Below are 14,740 nucleotides of genomic sequence, written 5' to 3' on the forward strand. Positions count from 1 at the left end.
CGAAGATCAGCTCAGAGACCCAGACAGAGTTCAGAGGCCGCCGGCCTAGGAGATTCAGTGCTCACCCCGTTCTCTGGAGGGCTGGGAGCGGGTACCCTGCTTTGCCCCTAGCCTCGGTCGGGACCTGGCCTCCCAGCCCGTGCCTGCCCGGAGGCCCTGCCTCGGTTGAGTGAAAGATGCGTCTAGACGCGCGACAGGGGCCGGAAGGACACGTCTGTCAGGCTACCCCTCCATCAATCCGCACGCTCCGAGGGGCCGTGGCACCGTGGCACTGTGGCAGGGAGCCACCCGGGCCGCTCCACAGCGAAGAAGCCCGTTCCACCTGAGGATCGAGGCCTTTCTCTGAAAAGGAGATGCCCAGGAAGGGGCAGGTGGGCTCGGCTGACTCGCTGGAACCCCCCAGCCGGCTAGAGTCAAATACACCGACGCCCCCGCGTCCCCAAGTCCGAAAGCCAAACCATCACGCCGGGAACCGCCGGTGCAGCGCTCGGATCACTCCGCTCCCGAGGAACGCACGCTAGGTCGGCCCCCTCGTCCCCGCCCGCCTGCCCGGTGGCCCCGCGCCCCAGGCCAACCCCGACCCCGACCCCAGGCCCCGCAGCTGAGGAGAGGCAGCTCAGAGAGCCGTGTGCCGCCACAACCTCTCTGAACGCTTCCTGCCCCGTGCTCCGCCCGCCGACCTCTCTGGCCCGCCGCCTTTGGGGGGCCCTTTCCGGCGCGCGGTGGGGAGCAGAGCGCGGAAGGCGGTGATCTGTGTTGTGACAAGCACCCATTTTTCAATTGGTGCTGGTGAAAGATCAGATGCGCGGGGCTCTTCCGACGCCCTTCGGGAAGGAGGGGGGGAGGAAGTGGCGGGGCTGGGTCGGGGTGGGCTCATGATGGAGGAAGCCGGGGAGTCCGTGGGGGGTGAAGCTCGGGGGGACCTCGAGGCCCCCTTTGCGCCTGGAATCCGTATTTTACCTCTCCCGGCGGCCCCCGGAATCAAGAGCCCTGAAAGGGAGCGCAGACCTCTGGGACCGAGGTGTGGGCTGCTGGACCGACCTCCACGCCGCGGCAGGGAACCCACTGCCCAGATCTGGCTCTCGCCTGGGGCGGGTGCCTTCTCGCGTTCGGTTTCTTCTGGGAGACGAGATTCTGCTAGCGGCGAGATTTCCCGCGCGCATCCGACTCGGGTCCCCCGGACCACCGCCAGGGCCGAGCGCCTCAAGCCACAGGCAAAATCTGCTTGGTCAAGCGGCTTGGAATACTTTGAGATATTAGTTTATACTAATTTAATAATCTCTTGCTAACAGTTCAAATAGAGAAATTATTAGTTTTAGCTCAACGAAGGCGGTCTTTAGTTAGGCTGTATTATAATTATAAGAGGTTGTACTTTTTAAAAAATGTTAATCTCAATATAGGCCTAATTAATGCTGCCTTGTTACTGACAAGTAGTTCATCAAATATCTGATTCAAAGATTTTCATAATGAGTATATTAATTAAACTATGAATAATCTAAAGGTGGTTATATTTAAACAATACCTCATTATAATGATTAAATACTGATTTCGAATATTATGTCTTAACAATTGTCACTTAGAAAACACAACCTTTCCTTATGTATGAGTCTGGAATGGCAAAATGCAATTTTGGGATTTTTTTCCCCTTGTTCAAAAAATGTGAACCTCATTTTAAAACACTTCTGAAATAGGTTACACACAGCTTAATGATTATCAAAATGACTCTTTTCTGCAAAAAAAAGACCCCAAAGTGCGCGTACAGCTGCAAACCCAAGAGGGTCAGCATCATTTCACTGTATTCTCTTCTTGATTACAAGCCGGGCCCATCAAACACAACATAATTACAGTAATTTCAGGTTTATTTATTCTAATGCAGTTTCCCCATCTCTCTGGTAATTATGAGCAATTTTTTCGCCCAGGGAATCTTTTTGCATTAACAAAAGAGATAACGCACTGAAAGCCAAATTTGCTGTGCATTGAGAAAAGGAAAAAAAAATCAAATAGGTGCGAGCTGCCATCTCTGCAATTCTCCGGTACGGGAGCGGCAAATTGCTTGCAGGTGTATGGAGCAAGCTTGTCAATGGCCGGGCCTCCAAATTAGCAAATGCACAGCAGAGAAGTAACGAAGACAGACTTCGCAAAATGGCCAAACAACAGATACCTCTTTAATATCTTCTCACACACAACTAGCTCTAAAAGGGAGTGGAGGCGGGGGTGGGGTCCAGGCCTCTCCTGTCTTGGTTTTCCTAAGCCTGGAGCAGCTGGGCAGCCCTGTGAGGGGTCATCTCACGGTGGAAGAGCCCGGATCCTAAGTCTAGGTAATTTATTTTTTAAAAGGATGCAAAATGAGAAATATTTATCATTCGCAGCTTTCCCTCACTGATCATGATATCTCCATGTGTATGTCTTTCTTCTGGAATCACACACAGGCTGGGGGAGGTGGTTCTTCAGCCTGCCCCATCCTGTACTAGTTCTAAGAGCCACAGAAAGTTTGAAAATACTCCTCCCCATCCATACCCACAGGCTTCTATGCGCAGACGTGGGACTTTGTTTACAGAGAATCCTTTGGTCTGGAAGCCACCTAAAGCATTTCTTCCTGAGAGCAGACTGTCCATTTCAGTCACCCAAAGAAAGGTAGGTGTGGGTGCTGATGTAGAAGCTGGGATGCTAGAGTGAAGAGAATCAGAAGCGAAGAAGCAGCTCAGCCTCCACCCCCACCCCCACCCCCAGCTCTGAGTCTTTATCCCAGGATCTCTTTCTGTATCTTTCATAAACCAATTGCACAGTTCTCTGATTTTTGTCATGCCACAGCCTGGGTTAGACACCCCTGAAATCATAGACTAAAGCAAACTTTTCTGCTCTTCTGCTCCCGGGGGCCTTAGAACCGCCTTTGAATGCAGGACAAAGGTAAGGGTCTCCCTGCCATGCCTCCAAAGAAATCCTCCTCCTACCCTAGCTCCAGCACAAGCTGACTCCAGTGTAGACAGGCAAACGGCTCTCACAGGAGCTTTCTCCAGCCTCCAGAAACCTGTCACCCCCACCCACCGCTCCCCTACCCCCTCCTTCATCCCCCAATCTTCAGGGATTAACACTTCCTGAAACATCAAGTGTTTTTATAAAAAGGAAAAAAAATAATCCTGACAACGCTGACAAGAAGTTTTGATGGAAGAATTAGCTGGTGCATACATAATCACTCCCCCACCCTCCTACTCCCGGCGCGGGAGCCGCTGCGGCGGGCGCAGCACGCAGCCTTCCAACCCTCTGAAAAACGAAACCGGCTTCCACCCTTACCTTCTTCAGTGTCAGTTTCAGATAATCTGGACACACACTCTTTGCTACATCAAATCAAAAGGATCGAAGGCGGCTTTTGGCTGGGAAAAGGACGGGAAAGAAAAGGCAAAAAAAAAGGAAAAAATAATAAAGGGAAAAAAGGGGAGGAAAAAAGGAAAATATGAAACCAGCCAAACCAGAGCAAAACAAAACCAGGAAACCAAAAAGAACCCCCTGGCCCCATCCTCCTATCCTGGGAGCAGAGAGTGGAAAGAGGTCCCCAGGAGCAGGCGACTCCGAGCGCCGCAGGCTTTTTTGCAGCGCTGCTTGCCGAATAGCACTGAAATTTTCGGCTATATAGCCTCTGTCTTTATAGCTGATGAAAAAAATTGCAGATTATTAGCATAAATGTTTACTCTTCATTACGCTGATGACATTGTGCACTCGAGATCTTGGTAATCTTTGGGAAAATTATGAGTAATTTTTAAAAATTTTAAAGCAGCAGCAGTTACCATGCAATTCAGGCTAATTCTGCGTAGGCTCCGAACGGATATAATTATCGAGGAGTCAAGATGTTATGCTAAAAACTATGCATTGATATTCCCATTTATTATGTACATACAACTTTGACAATGTTGATGCTTGAAATAGCAGGAAATTGTCTTGCGCAAAAATTACAGTCCATATTAGGACATCTGAAATTGCGAAGAATTATATAGTAATTGCAGGCTTTCAGATGGGAGAGCCAGAATGCTCAAACTAGTGCAAATGTGGATAAAATTACAGATCAGAGCAAAAATTAGGGAAAAAGGGGGTCTGGGATTTTTCAGGTTGGCTATAGGATTCCGGAAGTGTCTAATGCCACATGATTGCTGCAGCTTTAGGGGAGACGTTCATGCCTCCAATAGCGCCTTGGCCAGGGTGCTTTAATTGAATTCCTTGGGCTTTTTGTTTTAATAGGAGCAAATGAGGAAATTGGCCACCCAAGGCAAATTCTCACTGTCCTCCCAGTGAAGGTGTCGGGGAGACCATCCCGTTTACCCCTGCGCCAGCCCTCTGGGGGTTTGGACCTCCGGGAGGCCCCAGTCCCCCCAACCCCCAAACGCAGCAACTGAGAAAGGAAGTGACTGTACAGGATTCCCCCTCCGGACACCTCCTTCTTTCTCTCTCTCTCTCTACTTGTCCTCTGCTCCCTCCTTCAGCCCCTTTCCCGTATTCTTGCAATCCTCCTCCAGAATCCGGCCAGGCTGGGACGGCGCAGTGAAGGTGCGAGGTGCGAGGCCCGGCCGACTGAGGTTGTCAGTGCCAGGTGGCGAGCCCCCCGGGAGACCGCGCCCGCGGCCGCCGACTACAGCCCGCTACTTGGGTGGGGGCATGACAATGAAAGGAACTGAGGGTCCCCCGGGCCGGCCCTGCGCCTGCCTGGACCCTTCTTTTGTCTCCACCGTCCCGAGACCGAGGCCCCCCCCTCCGCCCCCAGCACTCTGCCCACTTGGGCGGCGCTTGTCTCGGGCACCGAGACACCCTGCGACTTTAAGAAGCCGAGGCCGGGCCCGTCGAGGGAGGGGCGGGGCGGGCGCTGCCCCTGAGCCGAGGGGAGGCGGCGGCGCCGGGCACCCGACGCCACCGCCCGCGCGGCCCCCAGGAGCGGCCGGGACTCAGTCGCACTCCTCGGCCACAGCTCCCCACGGTCCCGGGGGCGAAGATTTCCCCTCTGGGGAGTCGAAGACTCCCAGACCACAGTCGGGAGGGGCGGGGCGGGAGCGGAAAGCCCGCCATGTTAGCTCCGTGCGGGCCCAAGTCTGCCCCCTGGGATCCCCGAGCGCGCTCCGAGCCGGGGCTCTTTGCTTGCCTCGTTCTCTTCTGCCCCTTAGTTGTAATCCTGTCTCTGCCCGGCGCCCCGGCCCGGTGTGTGGACCCATTCTCCTCCTTCCCGGGCTCCACGCCCAACCCTCGGCCCCCAGCTCCTAGAGCGGAGGCGCGACCCGACCCGGGACGCAGCGGGGGCCACCGAGAGTTCTGGGCCCCTGGAGCGTCCCAGGAGCGCGGCCACGCAGCCCGCAAACTCTACGACCCCGTCGGTCTGCGCCAGGCCGGGCAGGGAGAGCGGGAGGCTGGTGCTGCCGGGGGATGTTAGGAGGTCTGTCTGCAGACTGGATCTGGGCTCTCACGCCGAGGCGCCGCGCCGCTGCTCCTCCAAGACCCGCCTGCTCTCTCTGAAACAGAGCGTCTCCCCCGCCCCTCCCAGCCCCAGGCCCCGGGGCGGAATGTAACATCTTGTAATGTGGCAATCACTGCCAAGCCGGTCCCAGGGAGGGAACTCCCGCGGGGGGGGGGTATGGGGGGCGGGTGAGGGGCCTCTGCATCCGCTTGCAGTGGTGGGGGGAAGGGGGCGTTTTGCCCAGCAGATGCCTGGTGGGGAGGAAAGGACGACCAGAGAGGGGAGAAGATGCCCCGGGATTGCTTTGGGTGTCGGAACCCTATGAAAAGTCCCCAGTGATCTCCAGCGCCTAGGGAGTGTGCGTAAAGCGGCCTCCAGGATAGCTCCCCACCTAACCGCTTGCAGGACTCTGGGCCCCAACGTCTAATTAAAAGGAACGTGTCTTTATTTTAGGAAAAGATCTGTAGCTTTATTCTCAAAGGAGTCTCTGACCCTGAAACAGGTTAAAGCCACTGGTGGTCGCTGTTCCCTGGAGGGAAAGGAGCCGGTGTGTGACTTTTGAGCGAGTGCGGGGGGCGCCCGGAGTCGGGGAGCTGTGTCCACTTAGTGTCCGTCAGAAGGACTTTTTGGAAGGCAAGGCTCCAGGACGCCGCTGGGGGCTGGCGGGCCCCTAACCACTGAGGGAACCATCCGGCCCCTCTGCCGCTCGCCCTCCGAGCCTCCCACGATAGAAGTGTTTGTGCACAAAGCTTTCCGCCCCCACTAAACCTGATACTTCCCTAAAGTCGCCCCAGCAGCCTCGGAAATCCTTCCACAGGACGGATATTCACAATTTTCACCAGTGATCCTGAAAGCAGGCCGAGGGGGAAGCGTCCTAAACGGTCCCATATTGCATGCGGCAGGGCTGATTAGGCCCGGGATCCGTTCCCTCTCTTTTCTGCCCTCCACAACCCGGGAGCCCGAGGGCCAGGCGACGGGAATCCGAGCCCAGCACCGCGCCGGGCCGGGTGCGGCGTGGCAGGCGAAGGCCTCGCGCGCGGGACTGGGGACCAGGGGCCGTGAAGCGGCGGAGAGGGCCAGGGCGGCCAGGCGGCCCCGCAGAGCGGGCGCTCTGCCCCAGAGGGTGGAGCGGAGAGAGCCGGGCACCTTTCTCTCTTCGGCTTCCCTCCCCCCTGCTTCCCAGCGCTTGTCATATCCTGTCTCCGGCCCGATATTTTACGGGAGCAAATGGAAGGGAATTACAATGAAGATTTATGTGTGTTCCGAGCGCGGCTGGTTTCCCAGTGTAGGGAGCCGAGATCGCGGCTTCCCATTTCCATTTTTCATTCGCGCTTTGGGGGAGCGCAGTGGGGCGCGGGGGGGAGCGGGTCTGCGCGGCGGCGGGCTGATCACAAGGCTCCGCGTCTCCGGGCGGGCGGGGAGGCTGTGAGAACGGCTGCCAGCGCCTTGCCCCCGGCGGGGCTGGAGCCGGCCCCCGCCTCCGCGAGCCGCGCTTTGTCTCCCCTCTCGCCCACCCCTCCCCCTTCCCGCCCCCTCGTTTCTGGGACGCGGGCGCGTCTCCGCGATCCCTTCTCTTTGCCCTTCTCCTTGTCTGCGGAAACGCCCCCTTCCCCTGGCCCCTGCAACCCGCCTGCCCTCGGCTTTGCGGGCTCCCCGAGGGAAGGAGCGCCGTGGCCCGGCCCGACCCCGCCGCCGCCGGGTGCCAGGTTCGGTGACTCCGGCGAGTCTGTGGGGCCTCGGCCCACCCCGGAGCTGGGGCCGCCCGCCCTCCTGGCTCCCAGGCTCGGCTCATGCCAAGGCCTGTTGCGTGATTCCAACTTAGGCTGACATTCCCTGCCCCGGGCGCTCCGGCGTAGGCCTCTTAATCATCTTGTCTGCTGCAGATCCTCGACACCAGCCAATTTACTGCCCCGTCTCTCCCCGCTGGTTTCGGGCGGGAGGAGGGGAGTGCGCGCGAGGGAGGGGAGGGCACAAGTGAACACAGGAGGAAGGCTGGCATCCGCTTCTGGCACTCCAGAAAAAAAAAAAAAACATGGAATTTTGAGATGGGGTGGTGGGAGTAGGGGGACTTGGTGGGGGGCTGTCAGGCGGCGGTTGCTTAGCGAAGCCCAGAACGGTGGGTCATCGGGCTGCAGCCCAGGCCTCGCTAGCCCGGGGAAAACAATGCAGAGTTGTCAAGGGACACTGGGCTGGCGCGACCCCTCGCCTTTTCCATAGTCCTAACGCCCTGGACCCCATTCTGTTGTAAACCAGACTCGGTCCAGCAGCCCCCCCCCCCCAAAAAAAAAGCAATCAGAAAACTGAGGTTGATGCAGAGTCCAGAGACACCTCCACCTCGTGTCTCTGGTAGAGGTACATTGAAGACATTGGATGGCCTGCGTAAGCCTCCCGGAGCAGGGTGGCCTGCAGTCCGAGAGCCGGTGCCGGCTTCTGTGTCCTGTGGCCAATTTCCTCTCCAGCAGAGGTGGGTTCCTTCTGAGGGAATGGCTGGACTTCCAGCCTCGGGTGAAGGAAGGTGGGAGAGCTTTGCTGGCCAAAGGATGCTGCTCTCCCACACACACTGCTTCCTAATCACAGGCGAAAATCAAAACCTCCGTTTCGGGGCAGTGATAACACAGTAATGCTAAACAGCTGAACTGTGCTGAGTGCTCACCATGTGCCAAGCACGGAGGTACACCATTGCCCCGTGAAATGCTCACAACTCTGAGCCAGAGCTGGTGTAATTTTATCCTGCGGGTCTACCCAACTGAAACAGAGAGGGTAAGTGAGTTGCCCAAGGTCACACAGTGATGGCAGCCAGGAAGCGCCCAACTGTAGGCCCCAGCACTTGCAGGGAAAAAGGCTTTTCGTTCATGCCTGCGTGGTCTACCTACTAACCAGTGTCCTTTGCAGGCGATGGCACAGAGTGGGGTCACTTCCAAAGCTGGACAGGCAGCTCTGTGGGCCCAAGGTGGGGGGGGGGGGTGAAGCAGAGCTCAGTGCGCGGGGTGGCCCTTTCTGGCCAGGAGTGTGTGGTGCAGACGCTGTCCCCATAGCAGTGTGCATTGGTCTCATGTGTATCTGTGTGTGTGCACAAGTTCCTGTGTCATATGATTGAAGGTGTGCATGGACTTCTGTCAGTTGTGTGCGTGGGAGTCTGGTTGTGTGTGAGGGTGTTCAGTGCAGGTGTGAGTGTTGGAGAGCATGAGTGTGACTGTGAAAGCGCCTCCCCATGTGTGGGGGGAGGAGGCTGAGTGGTACCACGGAGATGGCTGTGAGAGCATGTGGCAGTGTGCCCCGGTCACCCCGCATTCCAAAGCAGCCAACCGTGCCTCCCCGGGGTGACTCAGAGTTCTTGGCTTAGCCAGCCCTCCACGGGCTGCAGGGCAAATCGGGGCGGGGGGCTGGTGGTCCCAATGAAGGGGTCTGACCCCAGGCTGCGGCCGGCCGGGGCGCAGGCCCGGACAGCAGTTCCTCTCGTGGCGGCTCGGGTGCACCGCCTGGCTAGCAAGGCGGGCGCGGGGGCGGCCAAGACCGCCCAGGCGAGGGGCGGTGGCGCCGGCGCCAGAGGGGCCGGCGGGCGGATGCTGCAGCCGCCGGGTGCTGAGTGAGTCAGCGCGCCGCGGGCTGGAGAAGCCCGCGCGGGGACTCCGGCGGGGGCGGAGCGGGAGCTCTCCGAAGCAGCCCCGCGCGCAGCGCGCCCGTCCGGGCCTGGCCGCGCTGGCAGCCTCCGAAAGGCGCACGCGTTGCTCTTGGTTGCCCGGGTGCCCAGCCTGGGCAGCGGCTCGAGCTCCGGGAACGTGACCGCCTGAAGCCTGGTACCCAGGAAAAAGCGCACACATCCAATGAAAACAATAATTTATTTAAATAATCTCTTCATATTGTAAAATCAACATTAAGAGCATGTTGTTTTCATAATAAATAACCCCAAAATACCTTGCATTTCAAAAACAAAGACTTTAGGATAAGACAAAACAAACCCAAATCAGTAGCTTAATTTAACTGAGTTTTTTTTTTTTTTTCTTCTTCAAAGTGAAAAATAAAACGGAGGGGTTGCTGAGGTCCCTGCTAATCTGCAGTTTCCACAACCGGGGGTTTACAAAAATGTCTGAAAAGATGAGGATCTTCATACAAATAAATCAGTGGGAAAATCTGCACAGACACTTTTATTTACAAACTCTGTGTCGAAGTCCAGGCTAATAATCCTGAATAGGTTTTAAAAAAGATAATTTAAACACATTTTTTTGCAGTGTCCACATATTAAAAAATCATTTTTTTTTCCAACATCAAAATGAGGTCATCCGCAAAGGCACCTAAACTTTTAAAAAAATAAAAATAAAAAAACTCCACTGGTGATGGATGAGGAGAGAGCTAGGGGGGCGTCGCGGGAGGGGGGGTGACTAAGAGGGTTGGGGGCTCCGACGGCTGCGGACGGCGGGGCCGCGCGGGTCACAGGGGCACGCTGGGGAGGGCGGGCCCCGGGAGGTCAGCGGCCGAGGCCGGCAGGAGCTGAGCCCGGGGGCGGGCGAGGAGAAAGGAGCCTCAGAGCGCCGGGGAAGCCTCGCGGGCGGGGGAGGCGGCCCTCTCCGCGTCCCAGCTCAGGGCCCCGGGCGAGGAAGGCGCCGGACGGCCTCGCCCGGGCGGGGGTGGGCAGGGGGGGTGCGGCAAGTTCGAGGCGGGGCTCCAAACGGCCGAGCCCGGGGCTCAGGTCGGAAATGCGGCCGTGGGGGCGGCCTTCGCCGCGCTGCTGCCGGGTTCCCCCGGGAAGAGCCTGGGGGCGCGCAGCAGCCGCGCGCGGGAGTAGGGCCTGGGCGGCCCATCCCGGACCGCAGCCCCGCGCAGAGGTGGCCGGCGGTGGCGGGCCTGGAGCAGGGATCCTCCGCTTGCTTGGGGACGGGGGCGAGCACTGAGGATCTCTGCTCTCTCAGTCTCTGGCGCGGTCTCCCTGGGGTTAGAAAATCGCCCCCGCGCTCACCGGGGCGCCCCCGCCGCCATGGTGGTGGTGGTGGTGCGGCTGCGGGGTTTGCGCGGGGTGCAGCAGCGGCGCTGCGGCTTGCAGGTGTGACGCGGAGCCCGAGGCCTGGTGGTACCAAGGGTAGTTGCCCAGGAAAGCCGAGGCCGCGCTGCTGGGGCTGGAGCCCGAACTGCCCGCGCCGCTGCCGCCGCTGCCCGGGCCGCCGCCGCCACCCGCGATGCGCTGCGGCGCGCCGAAGTCCCAGGAGGCCGGCGCGGAGACCGGCGGCGAAGCACACGGGGGCGAAGCGCTGGCCCCAGGGTGTTGCTCCGAGGGGATCTCGCCGCTTTTCCACATCTTCTTGAACTTAGATCGGCGGTTCTGGAACCAGATTTTGACCTGTACGGAAACAAGGACGCGGGCATTACATAAGTGGTTTGGGAACCTGGGCATGGGGCAGGGGAGCGAGCAGAACAAGACGGCGCGAGCCCATGGTTAAGAGCTGAGCGCTCCGGATGGGTGAGCGGGCGCGTGCTGCAGCCTCGCAGCCACGCGGGTCGCCTGCCCCGCGTGGAGGTGATCTCAAGAAGGCCGACGCCTGTGCAATGTGCGCCGTGGAACGGCTGCCGCGTGTGGGGTCCGGAGGGCCCGGGGTGGGGGTGGCTCTCCCGCGTAATCAGTAGCGAGCTGCGTCTTCTGCCCACCCCAGTCCTCCGTCCGTCCCTCGCGGCAGCCTCCTGGGAGTTTTCAGTTTGGGGCCTAGAAGTTCTGGAAAGCCCTCGAAATCCTGAAACCACACGTGCGGAAGCAGTGTCCCCAAGGCCGCCTGCGTCCCAGCACCCCAGGTCAGCGCCCTCCCGGCCCCCGCAGGGCGCGGGCCGCACCTGAGTCTGCGTGAGGCCCAGAGACGCCGCCAGCTCGGCTCGCTCGGGCAGCGCCAGGTACTGAGTCTTTTGGAAACGCCGCTGCAGGGCCGCCAGCTGGAAACTGGAGTAGATGGTGCGGGGTTTCCGGACTTTCTTTGGCTTCCCGTTCACTATCCGGATCTCAGGCTCGAGGTCCTCCTTTTCTGCAACGAAACGGAATCGTGAGACCCGCGCGACTCGGGGGGGGGGGGTGTCCTGGGGCAGGGGGAGGGGTGTCCCGCCGGCCTGCAGGGCTCGGCGGAGCCGTGGCCCGAGCCAGGGTTCTTGGAGATGCTGCGCGGGCTCCAGGCACAGCCGCGCTGCCGGGACTGGCGCCGCTACAGGAAGCGGGAGCTGACCGCCCTGGAGAAGGGCAGGTGCCCGGCCCGCGGGAGGGGCTGGAGAAGTAGACAGGTGGCGAGGCAAAGCGGCCGCCAGGAGGCTGGCACCGCGCGGGGGCGCAGACGGTGACACGCGGCGGGCTGGAGGCCCGGGGCAGGTGGTGCGAAAGGCCAGGGTGTCCGATGCCCCTCCCCAGACACGTTTGCCCCACGCATCCCAAGGACCGGACGCCAGCGGCGTGCCTACCCGGCTCGTTGTTGGCTGGGGACGAACCGGTCCCGTAGGGCGCGTAGGAGGTGTAGGCGGCGGTGTAGCCCAGGTCGTAGCTGCCCTTGGCGTTGTAGGGGACGTTGCTGAGGCCGCCGGCGTGGTACTGGTAGGAACCCATGTGCGCGTAGGGCGAGCCCCCCGCGCCGCCGCCGCCACCGCCGCCGCCGCCCGCCGGGTGCTGCTGGTTGGTGTAGTAGCTGCTGTCGGTGGCGGTGGACACTGGGAGGGTGGGCGACTCCTGGGGCTTGTGGAGGCCGCCGCCGCCGCCGCCGGGGCCCGCGCCGCCGCCGCTCGGGGGCTGCTGGTGCTGGTGGTAGGTGCTGGAGGCCGAGATCTGGGTCGAGTGCATATCAGCCACCAGACTGTCAAAGACTCCAGTCATCCTGGCCCGGGACGGGGAAGAGCCGGGGCGGCGGGCGTGCGGGGGCCGCGAGGCGCCTCCTTCGTCTCTCCCGGTCCCCTCCAGCGGCCAATGTAATTACGGGGGTGGCGGGGTGGGGGGAGGCAAACAGGAATCGAGGCGACCGTCTAGCGCCGCCTCCTCCTCCTCCTCCTCCTCCGGGGGAGGCGGTCAGCGCGCGGCGCTCGGGACGGCTCCGGCCCGCCGCATCTTCTCTCGGCCGCTCGCCCAGCGCGCGCTCGGGCGGGGGGCGGGCAGCGCAGGGGGCAGGGCTGGCTGGCGGGGCCGGGTCGCGGCTCCGGGAGGCGGGAGCAGGTGAGCGGCCCCGCGCGGCTTTACGATTGTCTGCCGGGCGGGCTCCCGCAGGGTGGGCATTTAACGCGCGTCACGTGAGCGCGGGCGACGTCACCTAGCAACGACCAATCAGGGGCGGCGGGCTGCGGCCGGCCAGGGGGCGCGCCGCTGGGCGCCCCGGAGCCGGGCGGGTCTGCCTAGAGGAGTCCCCGGGCCCGCATTTGCCACCTGCACGCGCGAGGGCACTTTTCCAACGTGTTCGTCGAAGCGGTGCCCAGAAACGGGCCGCCCGGCCTTGGACGGCGTCAATGGACCAAGACGACCCGCAGACCTCGCGCAGGGCCACCTGCCTCCCGCCCAGCCCGCGGGGCTATTAGGACAATTAATTACAGCACAGCCACACGCGTCCCCCTCGTTGCTCCAGAGGAAAGCTATATAAACCCAGGGGTATTATTACTAACACTGCATTTGAAACCACTTTCGCTTGCACGCTGCCGACCTGCAGAGGCTCAGGCTAATTACGCGTGTTGAGTGGGTGGGTGATGGTCGGGGACGCCCTCCTTCGAGTGGGCAGGCGGACCCCACTGACCACACGGCCTCCAACGTGCATTCTGACCCTATAGCCGACACCTGTACTAAAAAAAGGAAATGCCGTAATTCCAGATTGATCCATCGAGATTAATCACGTCTTGGTAAATTTGCAACAAATATCAAAAGTTTTATCTCGTGCACTTTGTTTGACCCTTGTTTTATTTATTGTTTTCTCAGCTTGGCACCTTAGGACCCTGTTCTGTCCTGCCGTCGAAAAAAATTTTTTTTTTAAGTCGGCGGCGGCGATCTCCTCTGCAGCTCCAAATCCCGGCGGTTGGGAACTTGGCCAGAGAGTGACGGACACACACCCTGGCTGGACTCCTAAGTCCGAGGCATCCACGGCAGCTTCTGCTCTGTGGCGCCACCTGGTGGGTGGCGTGCGAGGTTGCGGCGGGCTCGGTAGACGGTCTAATCACGCCCAGGCGCCAGCTTCTGAAACCCCCCAAAAGAACAAAATAGTAATTAAAAGCCACAAAATTGTGCTGGTGCGCGCCATCTGAAGCACCCTTTCCTAAAGACATAACATGTCGCCGAAGGAACTTGTTACAACAACTGCCTAATGGAAAACAAGTTGATACTTTGAAAAATATAATCTTCCGTCTTCTTCCCCAGAAAAAGCAAGCGTGTAATTAAAACCTCAGCCTTCACACAGCGGAATAATGAGGCAGGTAGTGCGCCTGCAAGTCGGCCTGGCAGTAGTTCCAGCCTTCCGTTGGGTTCAGGAGGGTCCCGAGACAGGGAAGAGCGAGCTTATTGGAAAGCACTATGCCTTTAGAACCGGTGCTCTGCCGGCTGCGTGGCGCGCTGCAGCTACAAGGTGAACCGCTTGCCCGTTGGGGTCTTGACTTCAAATTCCAACTCTTTCTTTCTGCCAGTACAGCAGTAGCTGCTTTCACCTTATATAGAAAAAATAAAATAAAAATAAAAAATCTGTCCAGCGGCAGTACTCCTGCCTTCCCACCGCGCCCTTGACCCTGCCCTTCAGCACTTTTTCTGTGGTGGCCACTCTGGTGTAGTTAATTCCTTCCCAAACTCCATTAGCAGCCTGACGTCCAGGTTAGCTGATCTGGAACATGGTATTTTTTTTCTAGAAGGCAATATGGCTCGAGTTCCCCCTGATCTGGAGAATAAACTGTGTGTGTGTGTGTGTGTGTAAGAGGGAAGGGAGGAGACTCTGGTATAGACCCGAGGTGTTAATTCTGGTAAGTTGAACACAGGTCTGAGTTTGTCCAAACTGGCTGGGTACTACATCACAATATCCAGATGACTTTGGCTTAAAGCCAGGGGGACAGTGGTGGGGGGCAGAATTTGGCTCTTTTGTCACGGTTCAGAGCAGGGTGATGCCCCCCCCTCAAGGGGAGGAGGGAAGGGCAGAGAAGGAGGAGGGAGGGAGGGAAGGAGGGAGAGAGAGAGAGCGCGCGCGCGAGATGCCTTCTTCCCTCCGCAGGGGCCTGGAGAAGGGGGTGTGGTGGGGTGAGGGGAGCCTGCCTGTCTGCTTGGGCTCGGTCTGTTCCGCCCCCATCTTTGAGCCCTTCCAGGTTTGAATCTTGTGCCCATTGCACAGAGGAATACTG

General features: G+C 59.4%; 1 protein-coding gene across 1 annotated transcript; it reads right to left on the reverse strand.

The window, feature by feature from the left end:
* Positions 1–10,238: 10,238 nt before the first annotated feature.
* DLX2 (distal-less homeobox 2) lies at positions 10,239–12,492 on the reverse strand. Its single transcript, XM_062200430.1, has 3 exons — positions 11,858–12,492; positions 11,249–11,433; positions 10,239–10,763 (listed from the first exon to the last, which is right to left on the reverse strand). Exons 1-3 carry the CDS (start codon positions 12,261–12,263, stop codon positions 10,362–10,364), a joined length of 993 nt encoding a protein of 330 aa, XP_062056414.1. The 5' UTR covers positions 12,264–12,492; the 3' UTR covers positions 10,239–10,361.
* Positions 12,493–14,740: the final 2,248 nt, after the last annotated feature.

Source organism: Lepus europaeus, chromosome 1, assembly GCF_033115175.1.
Source record: "Lepus europaeus isolate LE1 chromosome 1, mLepTim1.pri, whole genome shotgun sequence".
In the NCBI taxonomy this organism is placed as follows: Eukaryota; Metazoa; Chordata; class Mammalia; order Lagomorpha; family Leporidae; genus Lepus; species Lepus europaeus.